Here is a 23,925-nt window from a genome sequence, read left to right as displayed (position 1 = left end):
AAGAACTTAAAGGAATATTTCTTCCATCACTTTTGGCGATTCTTACTCAAAGAAACCTCATGGGCTGATAGAGAACTATCCTTTGAAGGTTGGTGAGTGCATAGTTCCAACTGATTTCATAGTCATGAAGATGAAAAAGACAAAGGAACTTCCACTTTTGCTTGGAACTTCATTCCTTAACACAACTGGTGCAAGGATTGACTTTGATACTCAAAGAGTGGTGCTTACAAAGGTGGATAAGGACGTTTCTTACCCTGTCAAGCCTCCCTTAGCCGAATTTTGTGGATCAGCTGCTCAAGAGATAGAAGAGCCCAAGGTGCTTGAGATGCATTATGTGGGAAGTGTTGGAGTTTTAGGAGAATCTAAATCCCTTTCAGCTGTGGAGAAAGGAGAACAAGCCCACATCAACTATGGTCATAAGGATGAGAATACAGAGCCTTTGATCAGATTAGAAGACATCTTCCTCACATGGTCTCCTACACTTAGTGAGCTAGAGATGCTCAACAGCAAAGGTGAAAGATCTGATTCAAAAGAAAAGAACCTTGAACCTGAATTTTCCTCACAAGACTTTACTCTCACCCCTTGGACATGTGAGGATGGAGCTGTAAAGTACAAGTTGGATTGCAATGGGAAATCAGAGTTATTTGCAGAGCTCAGAACCGGTCTCACAAAGGCACTCATTGACAAGGATTCTGATGGTATTCAAGAACTGATGCAAAAAGGTCTCAAGCTTGAGTTAAAGGGAAATGGGTCTGATGGTTCTCAAAGGGAGCAGAGCTCAGCTTTCATGCTTCAGATAATTTACATGTTCAAGAGCATCAGTGCTCATCCTCACCCAACCTAAGACAAGGTTTTACAAAGTCAAACTTAGTGACTTTAAACAAAGTGCTCTTGGGAGACACCCCAAGCTTATCCTTGTATATAGTCTTTTTAATCTTTTCTTTAGTGTTTTTAGAATGTTATGATGGGTTTGCTAAGTGATCTCAGGTTCTAGAAAGTGTTCTTGCTCAATGGTTTGAAGGAACAAGTGCAGAGAGGAGCTTAAAGGTGGCGGCCTTATGATTCAAAGGAGCAGTGAACCTGAGACCTCGGCCAAGCACCTCAAGATGATCATAACCGAGGTCTCTTGTTTGATCTTCATGGAACCAAGTGCTGTGAGAAGCCTTGGAGAGCCAAAGCAGAGGTGTTCTTGAGCTAATACCGAGGTGCCCTTGCCACTTACACAGAAACTTGTCTACCTCGGTATAGAAGCCTCGGCATGGCTAGGCAGAGGGGTCCCTGAACGAGCATGAACAAAGAGGAACGCTTGAGAGACTTGAGTCAGAGCAAAGGTTTCAAAGCACCAGCATTCTCCTCCATGTCCAATGCCTCCATTCCATCATGAACAAGTCTGGTAACTCTCCAAACTCTTTGTACATATGCATCTAGTTCTTAATTTTTCATTTTGCATTTTTCTTGCTTTTGCCTTTCCCTTCTCTCTTATGCTTTTATAACACAGAGGACTATGTTATTTAAGTGTGGGGGAGGAGTTTAGTGTTTACTAAGCATGTTTTCTTTGATCTTATTTTCCACTTTGAGTCTTGAGTCTCATGTAGTTGCATCTAATCAGAAAATTTTCACAAAAAAAAAATGTTCATTCTAGTTGCATTCACATTTTTTAGGATCGAGTCTAGTTGCATCATATAGGTTGCATCTTGCTGGGAGTAATGATAAGTTTTCTAGAGAGTACATCACTTTGAGAACTTGAACTGAATATGCTTGTGAATCTTTTTCTGTGCTTGCAAAGTCTGAAACGATTTGAATCTGAGAAGCAAGTTTGAATTGAACTCAACTCTAATTAAGTGAGAACCTTGAACTTGACTTGAAAATATCTTGTGATGCATTGTTTGAATAAGCTTGTGGATACCAACATACATACTTGAGCTAGTACCATTGTTTTTACCGCCCTTTTTCCTTAGCTCAAGTAGCTGAATCCACATCATGGATCAGTTCCCTCACCTTGAACCCATCCTTCTTTCAAGCCAATGTTTGTGTGTGAATTGAAAGGCCACCTTGGATCAAACTTAGCAGAAAGTGTTAGGTTTAGAGCGACAAGGGCAGGTCTCATATTGAGGAACTGAGAGTGTTGGCGAGGAATAAGTGTGGGGGAAAAGACTTGTTGGTGAGTGGAAAAAGGTGAGATGAGTGGAAAAGAGAAAGTGGAAATAGCTAGGGGAATGAAAGAAAAAGAAATGAGTCTTGGAGTTTTGAGTTAAAGAAAGTGAGCTCTGGTGTCTTGAAAAGAAAGAGTCTAGCCCCTAAGTAAAAGAAAAAGAAAAGAAGCCAAAGAGCTCAAATGTTTTGAAAAGAAAGAAAAAGAGGCTAGAGGTTGCAAAAGAGAAAAAGAGCTGTGTAAAGTTTGAACTCCAAGACTTGAGAGTGAAAATGAAAAGTAAGTCCCCTAGTGAAAGGAAAATGAGTGTGAAAAGTGAGGTTCTTGAGAGAGTGAGCAGTGAGAAAGCTTTGAGTAGAGTGTGGGGTGTGATGAGTCTTTGCCCTTGTATGCATAGGTTGCTTTTTACCTTTAGCATTCTGCCAAAGTTTGATCATTCATAGAGAGATCCTTTTGCTGCATTAAACCCGCTTGAACACTGATGAGATCATTTTAATCTCATAGCCTCTCCCTAGCCAAGCCAGCTTGTTTAAACATTGCATCATTTGATTCACTTGATAAAAGCTTAATGAATGTGAAAGAGTTGAGAGAGAGGAGAACTTGTGGAGATTCCTTGTTGAGTTGATATATATCTGAGTATGGCTTTGCATTGCATAATTGAGCATGAACTTGAATTCTCATTGTGATCACTTCTCTCTAAAAGGAAATATGAACTCCCAATGCATTCAACCTCTCTCTCTCATTTGTTCTTTTTGCTTGAGGACAAGCAAAGGATAAGTGTGGGGGAGTTGATATATTCATAAATTGCATCATTTAATATACATATTCTAGTCTAAATCATGTCTCATTTGCATGCATTTTAGGTCTTTAGGCATTGTTTTAGGACTTAGGAGATTACATTAGGCCCAAGAGAGTTTTGCATGTTTTGGAGTGTTAAACAGGTGCTTTTGGAGCCAATTTGGAGTGGAGGATGTGATTCAGATGAAGAAATGGAGTTGGAATGATCAAAAATGGTGAAAAGGAGCAATTTTGGGTTTCTCGGCAAAATGCTGTACTGAAGGTCGAAGATCTTCGGCCAAAATCCTTCCCGCGGGTAGCTTTCTCGGCCAAAAACACGTGCCGCGGTTAAGTTTCTCGGCCAAAAATCTCGAGTGCAGATACATCTCGGAAATCACGTTACCGGAAGGTTTTTCCGGCCGATTCAGCTGTCGGAGTCTTCATAAAAGTTGGAGATAATTGAGTCCAGAGTTCAGAAAAGTTGGAATCAAAGAATTTGGACCACGGAGCTGAAAGATATGATAATCGGAAGACAGACCTCTCTCGCATCCATTCCGGAGCAATCCGATACTCCTGAATGATCGCCTGTCCGGGGAACCTTCCGGTCCGATTCAGTTGTCGGGGGATTCATCAAAGTTGGAGACGATTGGATCATGGTTCTATAGCAAGTGGAATAATGGAATTCGGATGCGTGAGCAGAAAGTTGAGCTCGTCGGAAGAAACCCCTGTCTCGCTGCCGTCTTGGACCGACCCGATGAGCTCCGAAGAATGCGAAGGACGGCGCACTTCCAGGCCGATTCGGTTTACGAGGCCTTCATGAGAAACAGAGATATTTGAGTCCTCGTTCCAGAACGTCCAGGATCATTCAATTCGGATCTATGAGCAAGAATTTAACGTTTCCGGAATGGACACATGTCTAGACGCCTCTCTCTGATCGTGTAAATGCACTGCGAAGATGAGCCCTCCAAGAAGCCTTCCACTTCCCAAGCGCCGATAGTTTCTTCACCAAAGATTGAGCTGAATGAGTTATCTTTCTCATGGAACTGGTTTTAGGACATTTGGAGTTATGAGCTGAAAGTTACACTGAACAGAAGAGAAGCTGGTCAATTCGGGTTTTAAGAGATGCGACTGTAAGCTAAGTGTTGTGTCCTACCTCGGCGTGAATACCTCGGCACGTATGCCGAGGAGGCATGTTTACGAAGCCTTGGGACTATACCTCAAGGTAGGATTTCGGTCTTTCAACACCAAGGCTCCCTTGATCACCAAAATGATCCCAAAACGACTAAGTGTTGAAGCAGACCTTGGTGTGAACCCTTCAGCATGCTATGCCGAGCTCCTATGTTACACAAACCTCGGGTACCAGGCCCCTCGGCATGTATGCCGAGGTCCTCATCTCTCCAACCCAGATTACAAACAAATCCTCTTCACGTTTCAAAGCTTTAACCGGATCAAAGGCCAAGTCTCATGCATGTTCTTCAAGTGTTCATCAAAGTTTCAACCCAGCACATGACCCCCTGGTGTATGGCCCTCGGTGTGAGACTTCTTCAGATGGCGAGGGGTGGCTCCAGCAACCCAGAAAGGGCGGGTCAGTACCCAGTTTGTCTTGGGCTGACCCGGTCCACACCCTTTTATATAAATAGTTTTTAGAGACTAAAACCCTAGTTATCCATTACCTTATTTTCTAATCTGTTTTCTTTTTGTTTTCTTCTTAGTGTAAAAACGAGTTTGATCAAGAGATATCTAGCAGATTTAATCATCTTAAAGCTGTTTCTTATCATCTAATAATCTCATCTCTGCTTCTAATCATGATTAACACCACCTCTTGCAAAGGAAATGGTGTGTTAATCATGATTAGTGAGTAGTTATCTTTTAAGCTTCTTGTTGTGTAGATTAGGGTGCTTAGATGATCGGTTTATGATGTTTAGGTTCTAGATTTTCATCTCCTTTCCTTAGTTAGCTGCTCTTAATACTAGATTATTGCACATCACTCTGATCTAGACCTTAGTCATTTCTCCACCCACAAGGTGTTTGATGAAATGTCTGAATGAGCTAAACTAAGGGTTTATGCCTTTTTCATCATGGGAATGATTTGTTAAATGCATGAATGACATATTAGAACTGTTTCTTAATGCTCACTGATTCATATTTCACAAATGATGATTTGGTTTGAAAGTGGATTAGTGTAGAGATTAATGCCTTCATGAGAGGATTAGTCTAGATTTGAGTTCTAAGTTAATTGGTTTTGAGATCATGTGATTGCTTGTTGCTGCTTTCTGTGTAAGATTCGGTCTCTTTGAAATAGAAACCGTTTGGTCATTATTAGACTTGATACTTTATGCTTGTTGATTGTTTGATCTTGCTTAAGGTGAATTAATCTTGATTAAGTGGTTTGCAAAGAGATTATTGTCATGGGAATGAATTAATCTGCTTTTGAAGTCTAGACTAAAGAGTAACAAGCATTGCATTTTGTTCTTAGCATCATGAATTGATATCTAAAGCACCCTAATCAATGATCACATCTAGAGGTTTAGCTTTTATCATTTGCTTAATCACCATCATCTTGTTTAGCTTGCTTTGTTTACTTCCTTATCATTGCTTGTTTGTTTCTTGTTTATATTTTCACTTGTTACTTGTTACCAAAAACCTGTCTTTGATTAACTTGACTTAAGAACTTATCTTATAAACTAGTGCCTAACTACCACACATATGGATTGACACCCCTTATACTACTTTGACAAGGGGATTGATAACCCTTCTAAGAGCTCAAAAACTCTTAGTTATCAACCATGTGGATCAGTACCATCCCTGTAAACATTATTTGTAGCCATCCTTGATTAGAGGACAACTATGATAAATATAACTAATATCTATTATCCAAATTGGTCTGGTTTGTAATTTACCTGAATAACTTAGTGTAATTGGAGACTTTAAGCTTGCATTTTCTCAAGCGTTTTTCAACCACTTTTGGGTCATTGATACATTGGCCTCCTGATATGATCTTGCCTAGTATGAACCGCAAAATTACGTATCAAAGATGTTGGTAAACTTAATTGGAGGGAAGACACATGAGGTAAAAAGTAAATAATTAAAATATGTACCTCTCAAGAAGACAGCAAATGAGTTGCCGTAACGAGGATCATCTGCACAAGGCATGATATAAAATGGGCTACCTTCCAGAGGGAGGCGATGCAGCATGTAAAATTTAGTGTTGTACCTGTTTCAAATATCGAAATCAACAAGTTTGCAATTGCAAGATACTGAACTAATTCTCGCCAAATTATATCAAACGAGAATATATAAAAGTGGTGGATTACTTTTCTTCAATGAGCTGGCTAAGTTTTCTCTCTGATATTGTGTCTAAATATTCATAAGGATCAACCTCCTCACCAACATCCTGTTAAGGCATCATGATTACCAACTGTTATTGATAAACCATCAGAGCAACTCCTTAGGTTAGATGCAAAATATAAAGTCAAGTCTAATCATAACCTAAGCATTTGAATCCCCTCTTCAAGCTTATCCTCGGTGTTTTGGGCAGAAACTGCAATTTAGTGCAAATTTTAAGAGCACAATAAAACACAAATAATCTGTTTCAAGCGTTACTTTTTCATCCAATAAAGACACAAATGTTACCTTCAATGTTTTAAAAGGATGATGATTTCTGATAACTTCGAGTTCCTTTGGAAACGTCTCCTTTATCTTAGTGAATAGAGGCATGTCCATTAACTTTATCATGGATATAAGTGATCAACCATGTCCATTAACTACAGAAACAATAAAACACTCTTAGTAGAATACAAGGAGGTACAAGGGATAATATATGTATAATATCTCACCTCAGTATAATCATTTGCAATCACTAGTTCACATCAAAACAAGAGAAGAAACATGGATTGCTGAGAGTGGCTATATTTGTTACGGTAAAGACAACTCCTTGCCAAAACATCTATGGCTGCTTAGCGCACATGCTATTAGTCATCATTACTATCTTCTCGTAATGATGAGGGGTCTCTAGCACACAAAGAGGCTGCCCTTCACTACTATCACCCATAATTATCGGCGTGATCTCTGTGATCTCGATAAAACCTTTCGATAATAGGAGCTCCTTAAGTGTCTACAAAAAAGCAACATAAAAAAAACCAAATCAAGGATAAATATGATATCTTAGTATCTATGTATAAAAATAATATTTTAGTTCGCAAACTAGACTCATTTTTATTTTTAACACTTATGAAATAAGTAGCACAAAAAATAAAGCCATAATGCTACATGTTGCATATCAATATTGATAAGAGATCAAAGGCTCACAAATGTGGTACGAGACATTATGCTGAAGAAAGCTATAGTTGCTTGTTTCTTGAGTTCAAGCTCCTTGCCAATTGAAGGTTCCTTGTTCGACATTCTGTAACAATCATGGAAACAATAGGTCTTGTGAATAAATAAAAAAGCCATAAAAACATTAGCAAAAAGAAAGCACTTGTTTCAGCACAATTGTACTATTAGTTCCAAGTAGTCTTTAAAAATTGTTTTACCTTTTTTGAGCTTCCAGGGCAGGAGTTGCTATATTTACAAAAGATATATTTGATGTTGTGTTTCGTGAAGTTAGGAGTTCGTTCACATTTCCGCATCTCCATGCTTTTTCTATATTCCCTTAAAGTAAGCTCTGGATCATACTGGTGGCGTACCTTACATACAAGAGCATTTTCCCTGTGCTGGGACTTGTAGTTAAGAAAAAGAGAGAGAAAGAAGAAAAACAATTACGTAAATGTTTTTTTCTTACATAAATATCAAGAGATATTTTTTTTCTTTTTCATAGAGATATGTTTTTCTTACACTATATTGAGTTCAAAACTCGCCACCCGAAGAGAAAGTTTGGTGAACAGCTTTTTTATAGATAAGAATCAATTCTCTAAGGTACAATCCTGGGTATCCATTCGTTTCAAGATATTCTCTGACATGATCAGGTATGATTGCATTGGGATCCAATGAGAAGTGCACGAGAAAGTATTGCACGTTGAAGTCTTCTTTGTTGAATAGTGTGTCCAGCAACAACTTGTACAAAAAAATCTGAAGCTTGTCTTTATTTTGTTGTTCCTCAAATGGAAGACGGTTCTTAAGATAATAAAGTTTAAACACACAAACAATTTCAGAAAACTTGTCTGCTTTATTAATTCCTTTTTAGTCCTTAAGACAATTACAATGAAGAAGCAAAGAAGTGAAAAAAAAAGTGGGAAAAAAGTGCTGAATTTTAAAAATTAAAACATGAAAAGAAAATGAATGAAGAAATACTCAAATCTCTTTGAATTGATATTCCTCACTGGACTATTGATGATTACATTGCCTCCTCTGTTTTACACAACCTTAAAACAGAGTCCACAAAAGCCACCAAGTTCTTATCTGATGACCCTTCTTCCTTACCCGCTTCAACCGCTAAACGCTTCCATTTCTCGGCGTTTACCTTCAGCTCCTCAGCTTTCTCCACCATTACTGCTTCCAAACACCTCCTTATCTCTCCTCTCTCTACCAAACCTTCCTCATTCTCTCTCACCTTCACACCTGTCTTCCACTTTTCCTCTAGAAGCTTCGCGTTCGTAGGTTGATCCGACCACATCGGAAACGCCACCACCGGAACGCCTAGAACCAAACTCTCAAGCGTCGAGCTCCACCCACAGTGATTCACGAAACAACCTATGGCTTGGTGTCTTAAAACCTCCACCTGCGAACACCAAGACACAATCATACCAACCTCTTCGAGCTCGTGTTTGAACTCAGCTATCTTCTCAATCTCTGTCTCGTCCTCTCCTTCTATTTTTGCTTCTCTGTTGGATTTTTCAGTTATAACCCACAAGAAAGGTCTCTTCCCATCTATGAGTGCTCTCGCTAGTTCCTCTATTTGTTTCTTAGACAACTCAACCATTGTTCCAAAAGAAACATAAATAACAGAGGACTCTGTTTTCGAGTCTAGCCAAAGTGTGTAACTACTTTGATCTTTAACAGATTTGCTTCCTTTGAAAATATCTTCTGGAAGTAAAGGACCAACTGCCACCATTTCGATATTTTGGATAGCTGTTAAGGCCTCTGGCTCTAGAGAATCGAATGTGTTGAAGAGAACTCTCAGGTTTGATTCTTCTTTGAGAAACTCCATTAGTTCTACATACACTGCTTGTGCATTTTTGTTTGTGTTGGAAGGTGAGATGAAAGAAGGAAGATCGCGGATTTTAAGAATGGGAAGATTCGGGAACTCGAAACCGGAGCTGTTTACGCTTAAGTGATTGTAATAAACGTGGAAAACCAAAGCGGGTTGGATCCAAAGAAGAACAGAGGGAAGGTGAAACCTACGTGCTAGTTTTGGAACCCAACTTGGAAGAATCGTGTAGATCAAGCAAGTCACGGGAGAGTCTCCGTTTCGATTAGCTTCGATGAACTCCGATAGCGTTTTATCGCCGTTACGTTTGAGGTTCAGTAACCGGTTTTGGACGTCGTCGGTGGTGGAGATGACTCCGTCGTCGAACCCATCGGAGAAAGTAAGGAAAGAAAGATTGTCGATGTTGTGGTGGTTTGGGATTCTTGAGCAGTGGAAGATGGAGATACACGTGACGAAAGTGACACGTGCACCGGTGGTTCTGATGAGCCGACGAGCGAAACGGAGAGATGGGTTCACATGACCTTGCGCCGGCAACGTTACCAGTAGAAAATGCGGTGGCGCCATTTTATTTTCTGTTTTTGCTCCACTGAAGTGACTTTATTTCAAGTACGAGGATAATCTGTGTTGTGTTGTTACATGCATGTATGTATGTATATAGATTGGGTGATGTGACATGAACATGGGTTACCGGTTTTCGCGTGATCCACGAGGTACACCATGATGTCAAAGGCAAACCCATTTCCTTAAACCATAAAAAAAAGACTAAACAGTCAATGTATATAGATTGACTGATTGAGACATTGAGTCATATACTTATGTGACATGAACATGTGTTACCGGTTTTGGCGTGATCCACGAGGTACGCCATGATGGATATCATTAACTGGTCCGAGGAATTAAATAGTCAACCTTAAAACTTAAAAAGTCAAGGTAACAATTCATTTAGATTCTTTCAAATTCATTTTGTTATATACAGTACAAATCAAACCACTAAAACCTTGAAACTAACATCACAAACTGGCTTATGACTTAAGATCACAACCTCACAGCTTCTTGCTTAAAACATGGGAGATAACAGAAGAGAGTCTGGGCATGTGACCCGTAATACTTTGAGAAAATCTGAGACAATATCTTTGTAGTGTCCCAGGCTGCACTTGAATCACCTGATGCTAGCTGAATCGACGCAAGCTTCACCATTTCGTTTCCGATCACCACATGTTCATCCTCATATAGCCTCTTCAGAATCTGCCAACCAAACACAAAATCTATCTCACATCGTAACCCATACAAGAGGCTGATATTCAATCCTACATTTCTTAGATTTTTGCTGTAGAACTATGTCATTGTATACCTAATTGAAGCAGAGATTTATGAGGGATTTGCTCAAACAATTTTCAGATTTTATCCAACCGTGTCAATCATTAAATCACTTTGTGGTATAACCCGAAGCAGTATCACTGTACCTTAATTGACGCTTCACAATGCTCCCTTGCACCCCTCAGTTCCCCAGCTAAATAGCACGCCTGAGCAACCTTATCTTCCGCCTGAACAAACAAAAACTTGAAACGTGACTCATGACTTTTTCAATGCTAATCAACATGTGATATATAGAGTAACTATACTTTGGGAATCCTTTAACATAAAATAGAGGAACTTGACTCACATCAGCAATGTCTTTGTTATACACGTGAAGGGAAGTTCTGAGAACGGCGATGGACCTTAGACAATCTGATAACATGGAAACATTGGCATGTCCAGAATTCATCAACTCATCCACCCTGACAGTTTCGAGAGATCCAAGTGTTAAAAGAGAAAATTCACAGTAATTATCTAACTTGAAGCTTCAAGTAAGAACCTGGTACCTTCTCAGGTGGTTCCAAGCTTTGTTCACCTCTACATGAGACTTTTCCACGTCACAACGGGAACCACACTTTAAACATATCTCTGGTTCTATATGAAAAGAACCTCTAGGTTTAGTGAGCAAACTTGAAGCCACTTCACCGACATCAGCATACACCTTTTCACTCACCTGTGAAAGCAATACATTTAAACCCAAACTAAACTACACGTATGCTAAACCTCTCAAGATATATCTGATTACCTGAAAATGACGATCTAGGCTTTTTGGAGCGGCCAAGAAAAGATTTAGCTTCTCAGACTCACATGTGGCCACTTTGCTATCCAAAACTACACCAGTGCAATTTGTATTGACACAACAATACCCATTGATAACAAGGTCAGATATGTTAATTTGTGAGCAGCCACGACACCGACAATGGAAAAAGTATTCCTCTTCAAGAAATCTAATGCGATCTTTGCAATCCCATTTTCCGACCTGTGAATAGTAATGCATACTTAAATTAAAAAAGTATGGACATCAAAGCACACAGCAGATATATGATACATGTCAGAAGTGACAAATCGAGACAAGAAGATTCACAAGAATACCTCAGGACCATATGACAGCTCAAGGGGACAACCCATGGGAACAAATTCTGTTGTTCGCATAACAAGTCCACGTGAAAGGAAATACAAATGGATGTTTGGCTTGCAGGAATGATTGAACAAACTACCACTTTTATAAATAGCCTGACCAACTCTGATCTGTGGATAAAACAGCAATAAGAGACGTAAGAATAAACAGCAATAAGAGACGCTCACAAAGTTTCATAAAAGAGCAGTTCAAAATATAACGGAAACATAGATAACCAGGTTACAGATAGATTGGAGTCCATTCTTTAACTCTAGATTGCATCTTTGTATGTGGTGATACCTAGCTCTAAGGGTTTTTAAGTGAGGAAATGCATCAAATAACATTCAAATAAGCAATACCTCGGCTAAGACAAACCTGCTCTAAACTCTGAATCGGCTCTTTTGCTGAGACGTTTCCAGATGGGATGCACTGGAAAGAATCGCCGCTGGATTTCATACGAACAACTGCTATGGAGTTTACCTTGATTTGTGACAGCAGTATAATAGTCTACACAGAGAGAACATATCCAGACGGTGCACCACCTCAATTAGTAAATTTGATAAATAAAAAAGCAATCATAATGTTGCAGCATCATGTACATAGCTATACTTCTCCATTAATTCATGATAACAGGAACACATCGAATGAATCATATGCATATTAAACATTTTTGACGAGAAGGATAGTTAACTTTTAATCTAAGAAATCAAAAGGAAATTTAAAATTTAACTTTATATTCCCGACGACAGTTATCAAACTAAATTCCAATGACAAAAGATCACAGAAACAAGACATCCTTGATGTTTTTATGGGGGAAGCAATCATTTAACTTAATATGTTAGTCCCTGCACAATTTCAGAGAGAAAAGTTTACCACAATGAGAAATTGACTGAGGCAGGGAGGGGGATGTAGAGGACAACCTGTGTTACGGAAGCTTCACAGATCAAAAGATCAGGGCAGCAAGATTTGCTTAGGCACCAAATCAATACTATGGAAAGTAGATGCAACTCCAACTTGCTCTCTGGACTCATCTCAGAGTAGCTATGAGAAAGTTCCTGTAAAAGACATAGGATAGTCCCTCCTTATTAGATCTTTTTGTGACCGTTGCAAATAATGGGAAAAATCTATAGTAAAAGGACATACTAATATCTCCTGAAGGTTGGAAAGATCCATAGTTGCTTTCCCTTGATTTATTAACTTCATTATAACTCGACCCGCTAAAACAGCATCAGATGGCAGTACAGCAGACCAATTGGCTCCCCGACATTCATGCTGGTGTTCTTGAATAGACTCAGTTTCAGAATAATATTTATCAACTGATGTAACGCCTGTAATATGCTCCACAATATCATCAGGTAGATTCTGAAAATTGTGATGCTTGTCCATCTTATTTGTGGACAGCATTCCACCAGATCTAATTTGGCAGGACTCTGAGCAGTACACAGGTATTGAGCAGGATGGACATGGAACAGAATCATCAGGCAACTCATTCAGGCAAAAGTGGCAATGTGTTTCCCGACAATTTTTTGATATGACCTACATATACGAAGTGGCGTCACACCACTGAAACATGTTCACTAACAAAAGAAAATGTGTCTAATTAAAGCATGAAACAATCAATATCTTCATTTGTTTCAGAGAACCATCTAGAATTTACTAGCTAGCTCTTTCCTCATTGTTTTGAAAACGCCTAATTGTGTATCACAAGGCTCATACCACACTAAATGGTTCTTCGACATGTATCACAGAAGCTTGTTCAATATCACATTCTGATACCATACCCCGTCCTTTCTCTTTTGTCGATACACAACGCAGCTTTACTTCACTCTGAACCCTCGGTAGATAATCTACAGACCAATGATAAAGACAGGTTTAAAAAAAAAAAACTCATATCCTAGAAACTATCCTGCAAGCTCTAATTTGGGAGAAAAATCTCACCCACACCAGCATTACTGCTTGGATGATATTCATCGTGATTTTTAGATGTTTTATTATTCACTGGAATAGCCTTAAGTTCGTTCTGTAGCTGCTTCAACCCCACCGGCGATGACTCAAGAGACATAGAAACTGTAATGTCAAGAGACGCATCTTTATAATTTCCAAGAACAGTATTAAGCTTCCCTCTCCTATACCACGCCTGTCACAAAGATCAATTCAAAACTGGAATCGAGAGATGGAATGCGAAAGTTCAAGGAACCAAATATTTAGAACCTTTGCATAATAAGGATCAATCCGAAGAGCACGATGACAGTCCCGCAAGCTCTCTTCCACAAGCCCCAAATTCTAAACACAATATACAAGACATACATGAGAAGCTACAAAGAGGGTGGAAATCAGCTAAGAGATTCAGTAATAGAACGGAAAAACATACATGAAGGACATTGGCTCTATTAAGAAACAGAGAAGCAAGTAAGCTCTTGTCTCCATCAATGGCGTGTGGAGGAGCAACGCGTAAGGCCTTCGAGTAGAAACGCAAAGCATCATCGAAATCATGGCTGCGAAAGCATAGATTTCCCCGTCGTTTCAAGTCCAGTGACGTCTCCTCGTTCTTCCCACAGCAACCCAAACCAGGATCCGATAATTCACTCACCACCTAATAAAAGCCGAGCCAAGAAGAAGAAGAAGTGCAAGGAAAAGGAAATTGATAACTCCAATTCAAGAGACGAACAAAAGATAAAATAAACACAGAGAAGAGTAGGTTTTGGGTGACTGTATACGTACTCGGTGAAATTGGGGAAGACCCAGAAACAAACGGAGAAGAGAAGAAGAAGAAGAGGAGAGAAGATCATCGACGCTGCTGCTTCTAACTGTTTGCAGAAGATCTTCAGGAATCAGCGATTTCAATTTCTCCATTGTTGGTTGCTTTTAGCCTTTTACCACTCAGACCACTCTCACTTGTTTTATACTCTTCACAAAATGCCTCACTCGCCGTTTGACTTTTCTTTTGTTTTTTTTTTCTTTTTACTTTAATATTAATTTGTTTTTGGGTTTTTGCAATTTATTTTTATTTATCAATTTGTCCCTACAATAAATCCCATTTTACATCAACTGAATTAAAGCAATTTAAGGCAATCTAAAGTAATTTTTAAGCTGATTTTATTGTGTACAAGTGCAGCAACAAATCCTTAAAGTTCTATTAGTATGGTTGATTAATTTAGTGTAATCCAATCTTTAAGAAAAACCAAATCTAAAACCAGTTGGATTGGTTGTTTTTATTTTTGGGAGTTACTTAACAATTTACTTTGGAAATCAAATGAAATTATGGACCAACAAATGTACTCAAGCAAAAGATTTGTTTTTAACTTTAAACTACACTAACAAAAGTCAAAACTCATAAGAAATACGATTTTTGTATAAATATATTCACACTGATAAATCATGAAGCCTCCCATTCCAAGATATCTATTGGATTTTCTTTTTCTTCAACCAGTTGCAGAGGACACAGCATCATCTGAGTCCACCTTCAGCTGCAAAAACAAAACAAACAAACCAAAAAACGAATATCACTTTATAAAGACTGATTCAAAAATCACAAGGACATGATTTGCAGCACTCTTGTGATTTGCAAATGTACCAGCTTTAAGTGATTGAGTAATGCTTGATGAAGTTGTCCCTTAAGCTTCTTGCACTGTTCCAACATTCGTCCTGAGTTCATCGTTTTCTCTAGCTCCCACCACAGTCTTTCTACTGTTGTGTAAGGAAACCACACCCCTGATACTTTTTTCCTTTTCAATACCTCTGCTGGTTTCTGTTTTCGTAAAGAGAGAAAGGTTATTTAAGTCCTAACATATGAATCATGCTCTTCACAGTATTATTAACAAGAACATGTCAACACAAGCGCAAACTCATGTTTAGTCAATTAGAGCTGCTTCTTAAGGGTAAAATCTGCAACCGTTTGTTTTTGTGCATGTGTATGGCTCTTGCAACTTGAACGTCCTCTATTTTTGCATAAATTCTATTCAATTCGACCTACCCTACCCAACCTACAAATCCTAATATGGAGAAATGCTATCCTATAGCGAGATGCTTATGATCCAACAATGATTCTCTACAGCTGACAGACATAGATCATAACTAACTCACCGATGATGCAAATGATTCCATGTACTCCAATAGCAAATTAGTAGCCTCTGTAAGACGCCCATAGTCAACATATAACTGAAACAAGGAAGCAGGACTTGCTTCTTGCCCACCCATTCCCAAGGCTTTTTCCTTCTGACCGTCCTGTCAAAAACTCAAAACAGAACTTGCATGAGACCAGTAGAGAACAAGCTTACAAATGATTGCTTCTTTCCATAGTGTAAATGAAAGAAATCAACCTAGATGTCGATTCTAAGGCACTACAATAATTGTGTAGGGATAATAAATACTTTCTTCAACCTTAAGCAGTCATGCCTTTTACACTAAACATCTCTCATACGGTGTAATGATCTAACATGATATACAAAACGCATACTCTAAAATCTGCATCTCCGATATAGTAGTAGTGAAGCAAAGGCTTACTAATGCAACATTGTTCATGCAGCAGACCAAATCCAAAGTTTCATGATTTAAAGCTACATATATATATCACATGCTAAAAAGGGTAATCGACTCAAAACATTTTAAAATAAATCCAAAATATTACCTTGAACATTTCAACCAGCCAGAGAGGCAATTCGATACAAGAATCTGCTTGAAGAAGGGTTGAAGCAACGGTAACTGGTAGTCTAGCGTGTATGTCTATGTACCTCTTCTGCATTGATATAGATCCGGTACACATTATTTCACGAAACAAATATTGATTAAAACTTGCTATACTCTTAAGCATCAATCAGAAAATTCAAGCACACTTGAACGAACCAATTACACTCCCAGTAAAGGGTAATGACAATGTAAGCAGGTCTTATTGAAAGATTTATGCTCTGGTGTCAGTGACCAAATACTATAAATAAAAAGAGATGACTATAATACGAGACACATTCTTGGTTCATCATAACCATTTAGATTCAGAGCAGCTAAGGGCATATTTCTGGTCCAATCAAGGATTCAGAAGTCACTCACAAGATAAACCTCAAGAACTTCCCAGTCACCAGCCAACTTAGAGCCCTGAACAGCAGGGCTTCTATCAGGCGAATGAGTAACTTCTTCGTCCGTAGATGTTAACATAAGATTAGGCCTGAGATCATTTCTGTAAGATAAAAAAAAGTTAAATATTAATGTTATTTTGGATAAGTCAGGTAACTCAACAAGTAACCAATGAAATACCAAGCAACTAAGGAATAGTCACTCACGATGTCCACAGCGTTCCTTTAGTAGGGCAACATTTAATTGCCATATTCTCAAATATCTTTTCCAGCTCCCTGAGAATAAAGCAGTAAATAACCTATGTAATTCTCAAGGAATATGATTGCAGAAAATACCAAGCAAGGAATTACCTTTTCAAAGCTGACCCTTTCCAAAATTTTAAAACAACAGTGAATGCCATATCATACAAGTTTGCCTGGACAAGAAGGTCAACCAAGTCCGATGGTGGCTTTTCAAGTCCTGGAGTGAAGACAACAATGCGTAGTTATAGACATGACTGTATTAGATGGCTTGGAAACTATCAGCAGGGTCTCTTAAACCCTTCTGAAATCATGCCTTAGGGAAATGAAATTGCATAAAACACATTTATGCCACCTAAGCAGTCTGTCATGGAAATCAGTCCACCCAGTAGCTTAATCAATGATGTACAAGAGCGATCTCATATATAAAAGGAGACTGCATATTTAATCTTTGCAATAGTAGATCAAGCTCTTAATGGCCTAACATCACATTTAGGGAGGTACCTTGTGATTTTCTGTCAACTACAATTGCAGAAGCCTTTTAACTAGTTCTAAAGCACGGATTATTAAAGGTTCCAACTACTTTCACTGCAAACTCAAAGCAGACCGTGGAGGAAATAGGACAGTTTACCTGAATATGTCCACCCGAAATTTTTCAGAAAAAGCAGATATTCTGCTGTAGTAAAAACAAACTCGTTTTGGAGTTTCTCGATATCAATGCAACTCTGCTCCCCTTTGGTCTGGGCATTACTCCTTACTGCGGCAAAAGTGATTCAAAATGACTATCCATGTGATAATACAACAACATAAAAGAGCGATGCTTCGGCGTTTAAAGATTAAGGTTAGTAGAAATTATGAAAAAGTAAATATCAGTAAGAAAAGACAAACATAACATGTGATTGAGAGGACTTACATTGTTCTTCTTCTTCTTCTCTTCTAACCTTTTTCACTGAATAACGCATGGATTCTTCTGGTAGTGGATCTATCCAAGCATACCCAGGATGAACAAGACTTAATGCATTTATAGCAGCAGAAAGTCCATTGAGCCTCTCTTGCAAAACTAGGGACATGTGTATGTAATCCTTAGATGCTGCCTCGCTTCTCAGACGAGCAGAAAACTGATACATGTAACTTGCTGCCATTCGCCAATTGTGTCGTCTCATCTCATAAGCATAAAGTAGCTTGTATGGATTTGGCTTAATCATTATATCAGAACGGCCGGCCTACAATTCGTAGAAAGAAGGAATGAAACAGGAGAAATAAACCGAGGGCAGAATAACCCGACTCTGTTACCCACAAATTACCTTCCAAGATAGCTCTTGGGTGATCTTCTCTGTTAAGCCGATGAAAGGTAGATGTCCATCACTGAGGATCTGAAATCATAAGAGAAATTCATAGGAATTAGCTTTTTTTAAGTCATGGTAGTACACACATCTTTGTGGAGGCCTGAGCATATAAGACAGCAATAGCAGAATCATTTTTAGTTCCAAAAAAACAAACACTTGACAGCAAAGAGAAATTGCAAATGAATTACACTGTTTATAACAATTATAGTGATAATGGACTGTGAAATGTTCTCGTGGTACTAGACAATAAGAGGAAAAGATTTGCTGGGGTTTTGGACAAAAGCATAGATGGAAATACTAAGGAAAATAAGAGAAGAAGAATTCTTGTTTTCTACCTTTGTTTTGCCACATTCAAATAGAACTATTATGAAGCGCCTCAAACAGATGCGCTTAATCTCCTCATCAGGGTTTGAAATTATAGCACAGTAAGCATCATTCAGGAGATTCAGGTCTAAGGTGAACTTGAAAACATTTGCCCACAGTCGTCCTCTACTGTGGGTGGCTGTTACAGGTAGAGGGACGTTCTCACTACTTTCCATGAAATTAATGGCCTCATCTACTTGCTCAAGGGCTGCATAGGCAAACTGACAAGCTCCTTCACTTATATTGTAACGTTCAAAAATTTGCATTGCCCATTCATAGTAATGAAGTTTCCATGTCGCACAAGACTTTATACCATCTGAAACAGTGGCACCTGCTTCAACCAAATTGAGGGAAAAGTGAATCTGCAAGACATACAGCCTAGTGTTCCAAAATAATAGGCAAACTGGCAAAGAACTAGAGAAGAAATTTCTTTGAGGAGCTCACCAATTGTGGAATGCGAAAATCCTGCTTCTTCAGACAAGCTGTGCAAGGCCTCCCAAGATCCTTCACCTGATGAAGCTCTACATTGGGAACCATGACAGGGTAGATACTTGAGATGTAGTTTAGAAAATACGAAGACAAAATGTAATTGAATGGATAATATTAGAAAATAAATGAACCAGCGACACTGAACAACAAAGGCAGAAAATAACGAAGTGTTTTATGCGATTAGAATAAGACCCACAAATTATGTATATGCCCATCATATAACTCAAACATGACAGGACTTCAAAGCATCCTGAACCGACTTCAAATAATAAGCACCTGAAGAAGCAGCGGATGGCATCACTAATCTTCCTCTCTCTTGATATCTCACAGGCTCCACGTTGTACTTGATCAAGGAGGCAACAACCACGCAGATGTTGAAGAAGACACCAATCTCCACTAGTATCTTGAGCACGTCCATATGTTTTCTCCCCACGCAAACTTGCCTCCACAACCCCAAGGATTCGCTTGAGAAAGTAATTAAGAATACACGAAAAAATATAAAAGAGGAATCAGCAATTAATTTTAACTAGAAGTTAGCTAGAGATATGTTTTTGTTGTCTTCGTCAAAGAAGCTAAAATATTTCTTTTACCTCAATAGCATCAGTCTGTCCATTCCTTATTAACCTAAGAATAAGCTCAGTTGAGCGTCTTAGAAGTGACGAAGAGTCCTCTCCTCTTTTACTATAACGAATCCAGCTAATAAAGTTCTGTACCAAATGTGTAATGATTTGTGAACTTGGAAGATATCCCAAGTTAGATAGGCTTCCCACAATGCAACTTCGGTCACTAAAAATAAGAATATGCGCCAATGAGAAACCACATTTTCCCAGCACTGTGTTCCATGATCTTTTGTCAATGCTGCTATCTGCAATGATAAAACGGTTGTGTCCAGTCAGAAATATTGGATTGACTGTGATGTATGAGCTTCGTGGAATATTTTTCAAGAACAACAACCTACCAATCTGTAGAGATGAGAGTTTAAAGCTGAAATCTTCCAATGACGTCGACTCGGCCGGAGTGTTAACAAAGAAATGGACAATGAGCCACTCTGAGACAATATCTTGGATCATCGGGAGCAACTCCAGCCGTAGCTTGCATATGTCTTGCTGTGACATATTAACCTGCAGAAAGAAAATGCCAAAGAATAAAAATAATGGATGACTGAGTTTATGATATATAAATGCAAAAAACAGAATATGTGACATTAGTGTCAAAATATAAACTGCACTGATTCCAAAGAAATACATTTTGACAATGATATGATACAAAGTGGTAACTGACCTGCCCTGAGATGTTAAGCAGATAGCTAACGAGTATGAAGATGTCAAAGGCAGACTCAAACATCACCTTCACAAACTGAGAAGTGGCGTGGACGAGGATAGAACTACAGATATCAGATAATGCCTCACCATTATTGTTATTCATAAATTTCTTAGGGACCAGATACTTCAAATAGTGCTCCATGATAGTAAAAACCTTTTCCCAAGATCCAGCCCTTTGACATAGAGCAGAGAGAGACAATAACATATCAATGGAGAACAATCTAAGATTTTTATGAGCTTCTAATTCTTTTTCCCATGCTCTATCAGCACCAAGATCCGACCACGTACGCTGACCTATGGACATAGCATATCCCGACTCAAGGATGTCAACTAATCGGAAAATTATTTCATCCGATGAGATAACTGGCTTTCCAGTAACCGATTCATAATACATGGCATATGGAGCACCGCCCCACTGCTTACTGATCTTCAAAGTACATTTCAGTACCCCCAACAGAATCTCATGTTCACTGTGAGACATGCCCAAGCTTAAGCTTGTCATCATGCTGAATCCTATCAAAAGGCAGGCATCTAATTAACTCTTAAGAGATTGTAAGCAATACAAGGAAATTATGGTTCTAGATAATAGATCAAGAATCCTTTACATACCTCCAAGGCTGTGCTCAGCATTCTCTAATCTAAAGAACAACGATACAGAACTCTTTCTAACTAAACCAATAACATCTGACTGAACCAGCAACGTCCGAGGTTCATTATTGTTGCACCAATGATGGAGATAACATGTACAAAAGTTTTCCCACCAGTGAAACACTGAAATAGAAGTTTCACCAGTAACCTGACACAAAAAGAGGCATATTTCAGCTTTTATGACCCAGAGTTATGCCAACTAACAGTAGAATGCATTGTATCTACAAGGTACTCTAGAACATAGCAAGAACCAAACCTCATGCTCAACCAGTAAAAGAATCTCGCTTTTAAGCTCATCAAGACTTAAAGATTGAAACTCAGAATCAGTCCAGCGTTTGTTGTGGTCCATTAATGTTAGACGCAAGGCATCACTGTGAAAAATTCCAGGACAAAGAAGCCTGCGTAAGAAGAGTGATGAAATGAATCCCATAATTTGCTCCTGCAAAGTGTAATATAGGTAAAGATGGACTCAGACAAATAAACATTGTTTTACAGCATAACATGCGTAAAAGGAGAAAAAGATTGGGTATAACGGTTTTTTCAGCAAAATGAAAGCTATGGTTTAGCATAAACACCTTTGCGGATGAAAACAGTGAATGCGTTGTCAAAAGAAGCTCCTGTGAAGAGCTCTTAGAACTTAAAAATAGCTGCTCAGCAATGCATTCTTCCTGCAAAGTGTAAGAGTGTGCTTCCCTAGGTCAAGGAAAACAATTTAAAATACAGCATTATCAACCATCAAGAAACAAAAATCAAAGCAGTGAACACTAAAATATCTGTAGTAGTAAATAGCACAACCACTACGTAAAGATGCACTAGAGCAGCAATTCCCTCAACAGTTTAGATACTAAAAAGCTTTCTAGCTTAACCTACTAAAATTTTGACAAACCAATCCCAGAAATGCAACCTCTGGAGATGGCTTCACCTAGAGTTCTGCATTTTTTCAAGAATACTCTTTTAACACAGAAATTCACCTACTATTTGTTAATGTTTCCAAATAGTATAAGTTCCAAGATAAAGCACGTATATGCAGAATCGCTTAACACACCAGTATAATGCAATTTTTACATGGATACTAAACTGGCGTACCAAGTAACTCAACCAAATCAGCAGGAAAAAAGTCTTCTCGAACTTACATGTCGCTGGATATATGGCACAACATGTGAGATGTCAAATCATCGGCTTTTAGAATCCAGATCTGGTCGGAAGTAAATCTTACATCCCGCAATTCCCCCTGCGAGAGTCAGGAATCAGTATATGCAATTTAACAAAGTTGCGACAAAAGACATACATTACAGGGAAAACCGAATAGTTATGAGCAAACGAAAAACCGAATAGCATGAGCCCAAACACTTGTACCCCTTCCATTGGAATATTCTGTAATCCAGAATCCAGTGAAAAAGCTATCCCCTCCCCAGAAATAAAGCGCAGGCCATATACAGTGATCACGTCCACGCTGACACCCTTCAAAAAATGGGAAAATTGTATTAAAGATAGAATTCGACACTCAAGTCAACCCGTCAGTCGTTAGGAATTTCAAATACAGGTTGTAAAAGCTTACCATACTATTTCTATACAATACAGCTATTGGAATGATGCCAGAGTCGTAGTCAGCTTTTCCCAACCATAACCTCAGACACATAACCCCTAGTGAAAGAAGCATGAAAAAGGTCAAAACAGAGGTAAAAAGATAATCAAAACATAATCAATTAACGGCTACCGATAGAACTAGCAGATATTACCCTCAAGGTTTTTAGCAGCTATACTCTGACACAAAACCCTGCTATAAGTCAAGATATCCCAGATACGTAATGCCCCATCAGCATGAAGCACAAATATAAACTTTCTCCCATGAACTTCTGATATAAATAAATCTTGCACCGCTGCAATAACTGCCCCCCTACATTGCACATTATAAGTGGTTATTTAGATGAACATCACGAGAAGGAAAAAGAACAGCATATAACCAAAAGATAGCTAATGTAAAGAAAAGACATTTTGTTTTCTAATAACTTTACTACAAGACGTGCCTTACAAATCCCCATAGACGACCGAATCCTGTATCATCACGCAGCTCCTGGTGGAAACCTGATCAGAGACAAGGAAATTGGTCAGAGAGCGGAAGAAACATCGAAACTAAGATACTAAGCTAGTGTAGAGTAAGCATGTACCTGAATGTTTCTGAGGAGACACAAAAGGTTGTAAGCAAGAGACACAACCATCAGATCTCCCAAGAAAAAGGAAGCCAGGGGATGCAGCGACACTGGTTACATGAGTTTCGTTCAAGTAAGGCCGAACATCCAAGTGAATCAGATGATCAAGCGGGAAGACTGAGCCAGACTTATAGGCTTGCGTATTTGAGAGTTTAAGGACGTAGACAACACCAGACGGCGTGAGGGCGTAAAGAAAGAAGACGACTCGACCACTAACACTATCACTACCCTGCAATTCAATTCCATAGCTTCAACTTCAACACACACACACACAAACTCAATACACTAAAGGATCAAATCTTAGACGAGTTTCATTTAATCTACCTCTTCGGCGAATACAAAAGCAAAGGGAGAGAGATTATGAGCAAAGACGAAACGCAGCCCGGTCATTGGAAATCCCGACTTAGCAGAGAGCTGAAGAAGCTCAAGGACATTTGGGCTCGTCTTGTTGATTTTCCAAATGAAAGAGATCTCAGTTTCCTCAATTTCACAGCTAGAGGCATAGTCTTCTTCAGTCGACGGGAGCAGAACACGACCATTGTCTTCACTTGAATTAGTACCGATAATGGAAGAAGAAGGAGAAGGAGAAGGCACAGATATATCGATCCATTTGACGACATTTCCGCCGCCTGCAACCAGAACCTCAATACAAGCAGGCGAACTCCGACGATCCTCCTCCATTATTCTCTGAACC

The 23,925-nt window shown here is 38.9% G+C and overlaps 4 protein-coding genes across 4 annotated transcripts; all 4 read right to left on the bottom strand.

Annotated features, from left to right (window-relative positions):
- Positions 1 to 5,709: 5,709 nt before the first annotated feature.
- On the bottom strand, positions 5,710 to 7,330 carry LOC112083895 (aspartate--tRNA ligase 1, cytoplasmic-like). The gene is made up of 7 exons (XM_024152012.1): positions 7,238 to 7,330; positions 6,915 to 7,043; positions 6,563 to 6,655; positions 6,244 to 6,323; positions 6,028 to 6,143; positions 5,830 to 5,932; positions 5,710 to 5,734 (listed from the first exon to the last, which is right to left on the bottom strand). The coding sequence occupies exons 1-7, from the start codon at positions 7,328 to 7,330 to the stop codon at positions 5,710 to 5,712; spliced, it is 639 nt and encodes a 212-aa protein (XP_024007780.1).
- A 931-nt stretch (positions 7,331 to 8,261) lies between these two features.
- LOC18991710 (UDP-glycosyltransferase 75B2) lies at positions 8,262 to 9,662 on the bottom strand. Its single transcript, XM_006415029.2, has one exon. The coding sequence runs from the start codon at positions 9,636 to 9,638 to the stop codon at positions 8,262 to 8,264; it is 1,377 nt and encodes a 458-aa protein (XP_006415092.1). The 5' UTR covers positions 9,639 to 9,662.
- Positions 9,663 to 9,991: 329 nt separating this feature from the next.
- LOC18991709 (SET and MYND domain-containing protein 4) lies at positions 9,992 to 14,400 on the bottom strand. The gene is made up of 14 exons (XM_024153405.1): positions 14,269 to 14,400; positions 13,919 to 14,140; positions 13,759 to 13,830; positions 13,486 to 13,684; positions 13,264 to 13,394; positions 12,691 to 13,083; positions 12,468 to 12,602; positions 11,923 to 12,054; positions 11,523 to 11,678; positions 11,176 to 11,409; positions 10,937 to 11,103; positions 10,738 to 10,852; positions 10,538 to 10,618; positions 9,992 to 10,319 (listed from the first exon to the last, which is right to left on the bottom strand). Exons 1-14 carry the CDS (start codon positions 14,398 to 14,400, stop codon positions 10,110 to 10,112), a joined length of 2,379 nt encoding a protein of 792 aa, XP_024009173.1. The 3' UTR covers positions 9,992 to 10,109.
- A 383-nt stretch (positions 14,401 to 14,783) lies between these two features.
- Positions 14,784 to 23,912, bottom strand: LOC18991708 (nuclear pore complex protein NUP160). Its single transcript, XM_024152389.1, has 26 exons — positions 23,556 to 23,912; positions 23,190 to 23,460; positions 23,049 to 23,106; positions 22,761 to 22,918; positions 22,580 to 22,665; positions 22,378 to 22,482; positions 22,155 to 22,252; positions 21,597 to 21,714; positions 21,278 to 21,460; positions 20,983 to 21,169; positions 20,333 to 20,886; positions 20,010 to 20,172; positions 19,642 to 19,916; positions 19,328 to 19,515; positions 19,007 to 19,083; positions 18,535 to 18,893; positions 18,158 to 18,226; positions 17,767 to 18,076; positions 17,485 to 17,610; positions 16,965 to 17,073; positions 16,821 to 16,889; positions 16,591 to 16,717; positions 16,175 to 16,282; positions 15,631 to 15,771; positions 15,122 to 15,295; positions 14,784 to 15,014 (listed from the first exon to the last, which is right to left on the bottom strand). The coding sequence occupies exons 1-26, from the start codon at positions 23,910 to 23,912 to the stop codon at positions 14,970 to 14,972; spliced, it is 4,515 nt and encodes a 1,504-aa protein (XP_024008157.1). The 3' UTR covers positions 14,784 to 14,969.
- Positions 23,913 to 23,925: the final 13 nt, after the last annotated feature.

Source organism: Eutrema salsugineum, unplaced genomic scaffold, assembly GCF_000478725.1.
Source record: "Eutrema salsugineum unplaced genomic scaffold, Eutsalg1_0 scaffold_5, whole genome shotgun sequence".
NCBI lineage: Eukaryota > Viridiplantae > Streptophyta > Magnoliopsida > Brassicales > Brassicaceae > Eutrema > Eutrema salsugineum.
The sequence above is the reverse complement of the archived record's forward strand: the minus strand, read 5'-3'. Positions and strand labels throughout refer to the sequence as shown.

Coding starts and splice junctions, on each gene's coding strand:
- LOC18991708 (XM_024152389.1), bottom strand. CDS start 23,912: ATGGAGGAGGATCGTCGGAGTTCGCCTGCTTGTATTGAGGTTCTGGTT. Junction 22,253..22,377: donor AGAATATTCCAATGGAAGGG/GTACAAGTGTTT, acceptor TGACTCTCGCAG/GGGGAATTGCGGGATGTAAG. Junction 15,772..16,174: donor GGCTGGTTGAAATGTTCAAG/GTAATATTTTGG, acceptor AGTTTTTGACAG/GACGGTCAGAAGGAAAAAGC.
- LOC18991710 (XM_006415029.2), bottom strand. CDS start 9,638: ATGGCGCCACCGCATTTTCTACTGGTAACGTTGCCGGCGCAAGGTCAT.
- LOC112083895 (XM_024152012.1), bottom strand. CDS start 7,330: ATGTCGAACAAGGAACCTTCAATTGGCAAGGAGCTTGAACTCAAGAAA. Junction 6,324..6,562: donor ATCCTTTTAAAACATTGAAG/GTAACATTTGTG, acceptor ATGCCTTAACAG/GATGTTGGTGAGGAGGTTGA. Junction 5,735..5,829: donor AATTACACTAAGTTATTCAG/GTAAATTACAAA, acceptor TAATGTTTACAG/GGATGGTACTGATCCACATG.
- LOC18991709 (XM_024153405.1), bottom strand. CDS start 14,400: ATGGAGAAATTGAAATCGCTGATTCCTGAAGATCTTCTGCAAACAGTT. Junction 14,141..14,268: donor GTCTTCCCCAATTTCACCGA/GTACGTATACAG, acceptor GGCTTTTATTAG/GTGGTGAGTGAATTATCGGA. Junction 11,410..11,522: donor AGCTGTCATATGGTCCTGAG/GTATTCTTGTGA, acceptor TACTATTCACAG/GTCGGAAAATGGGATTGCAA.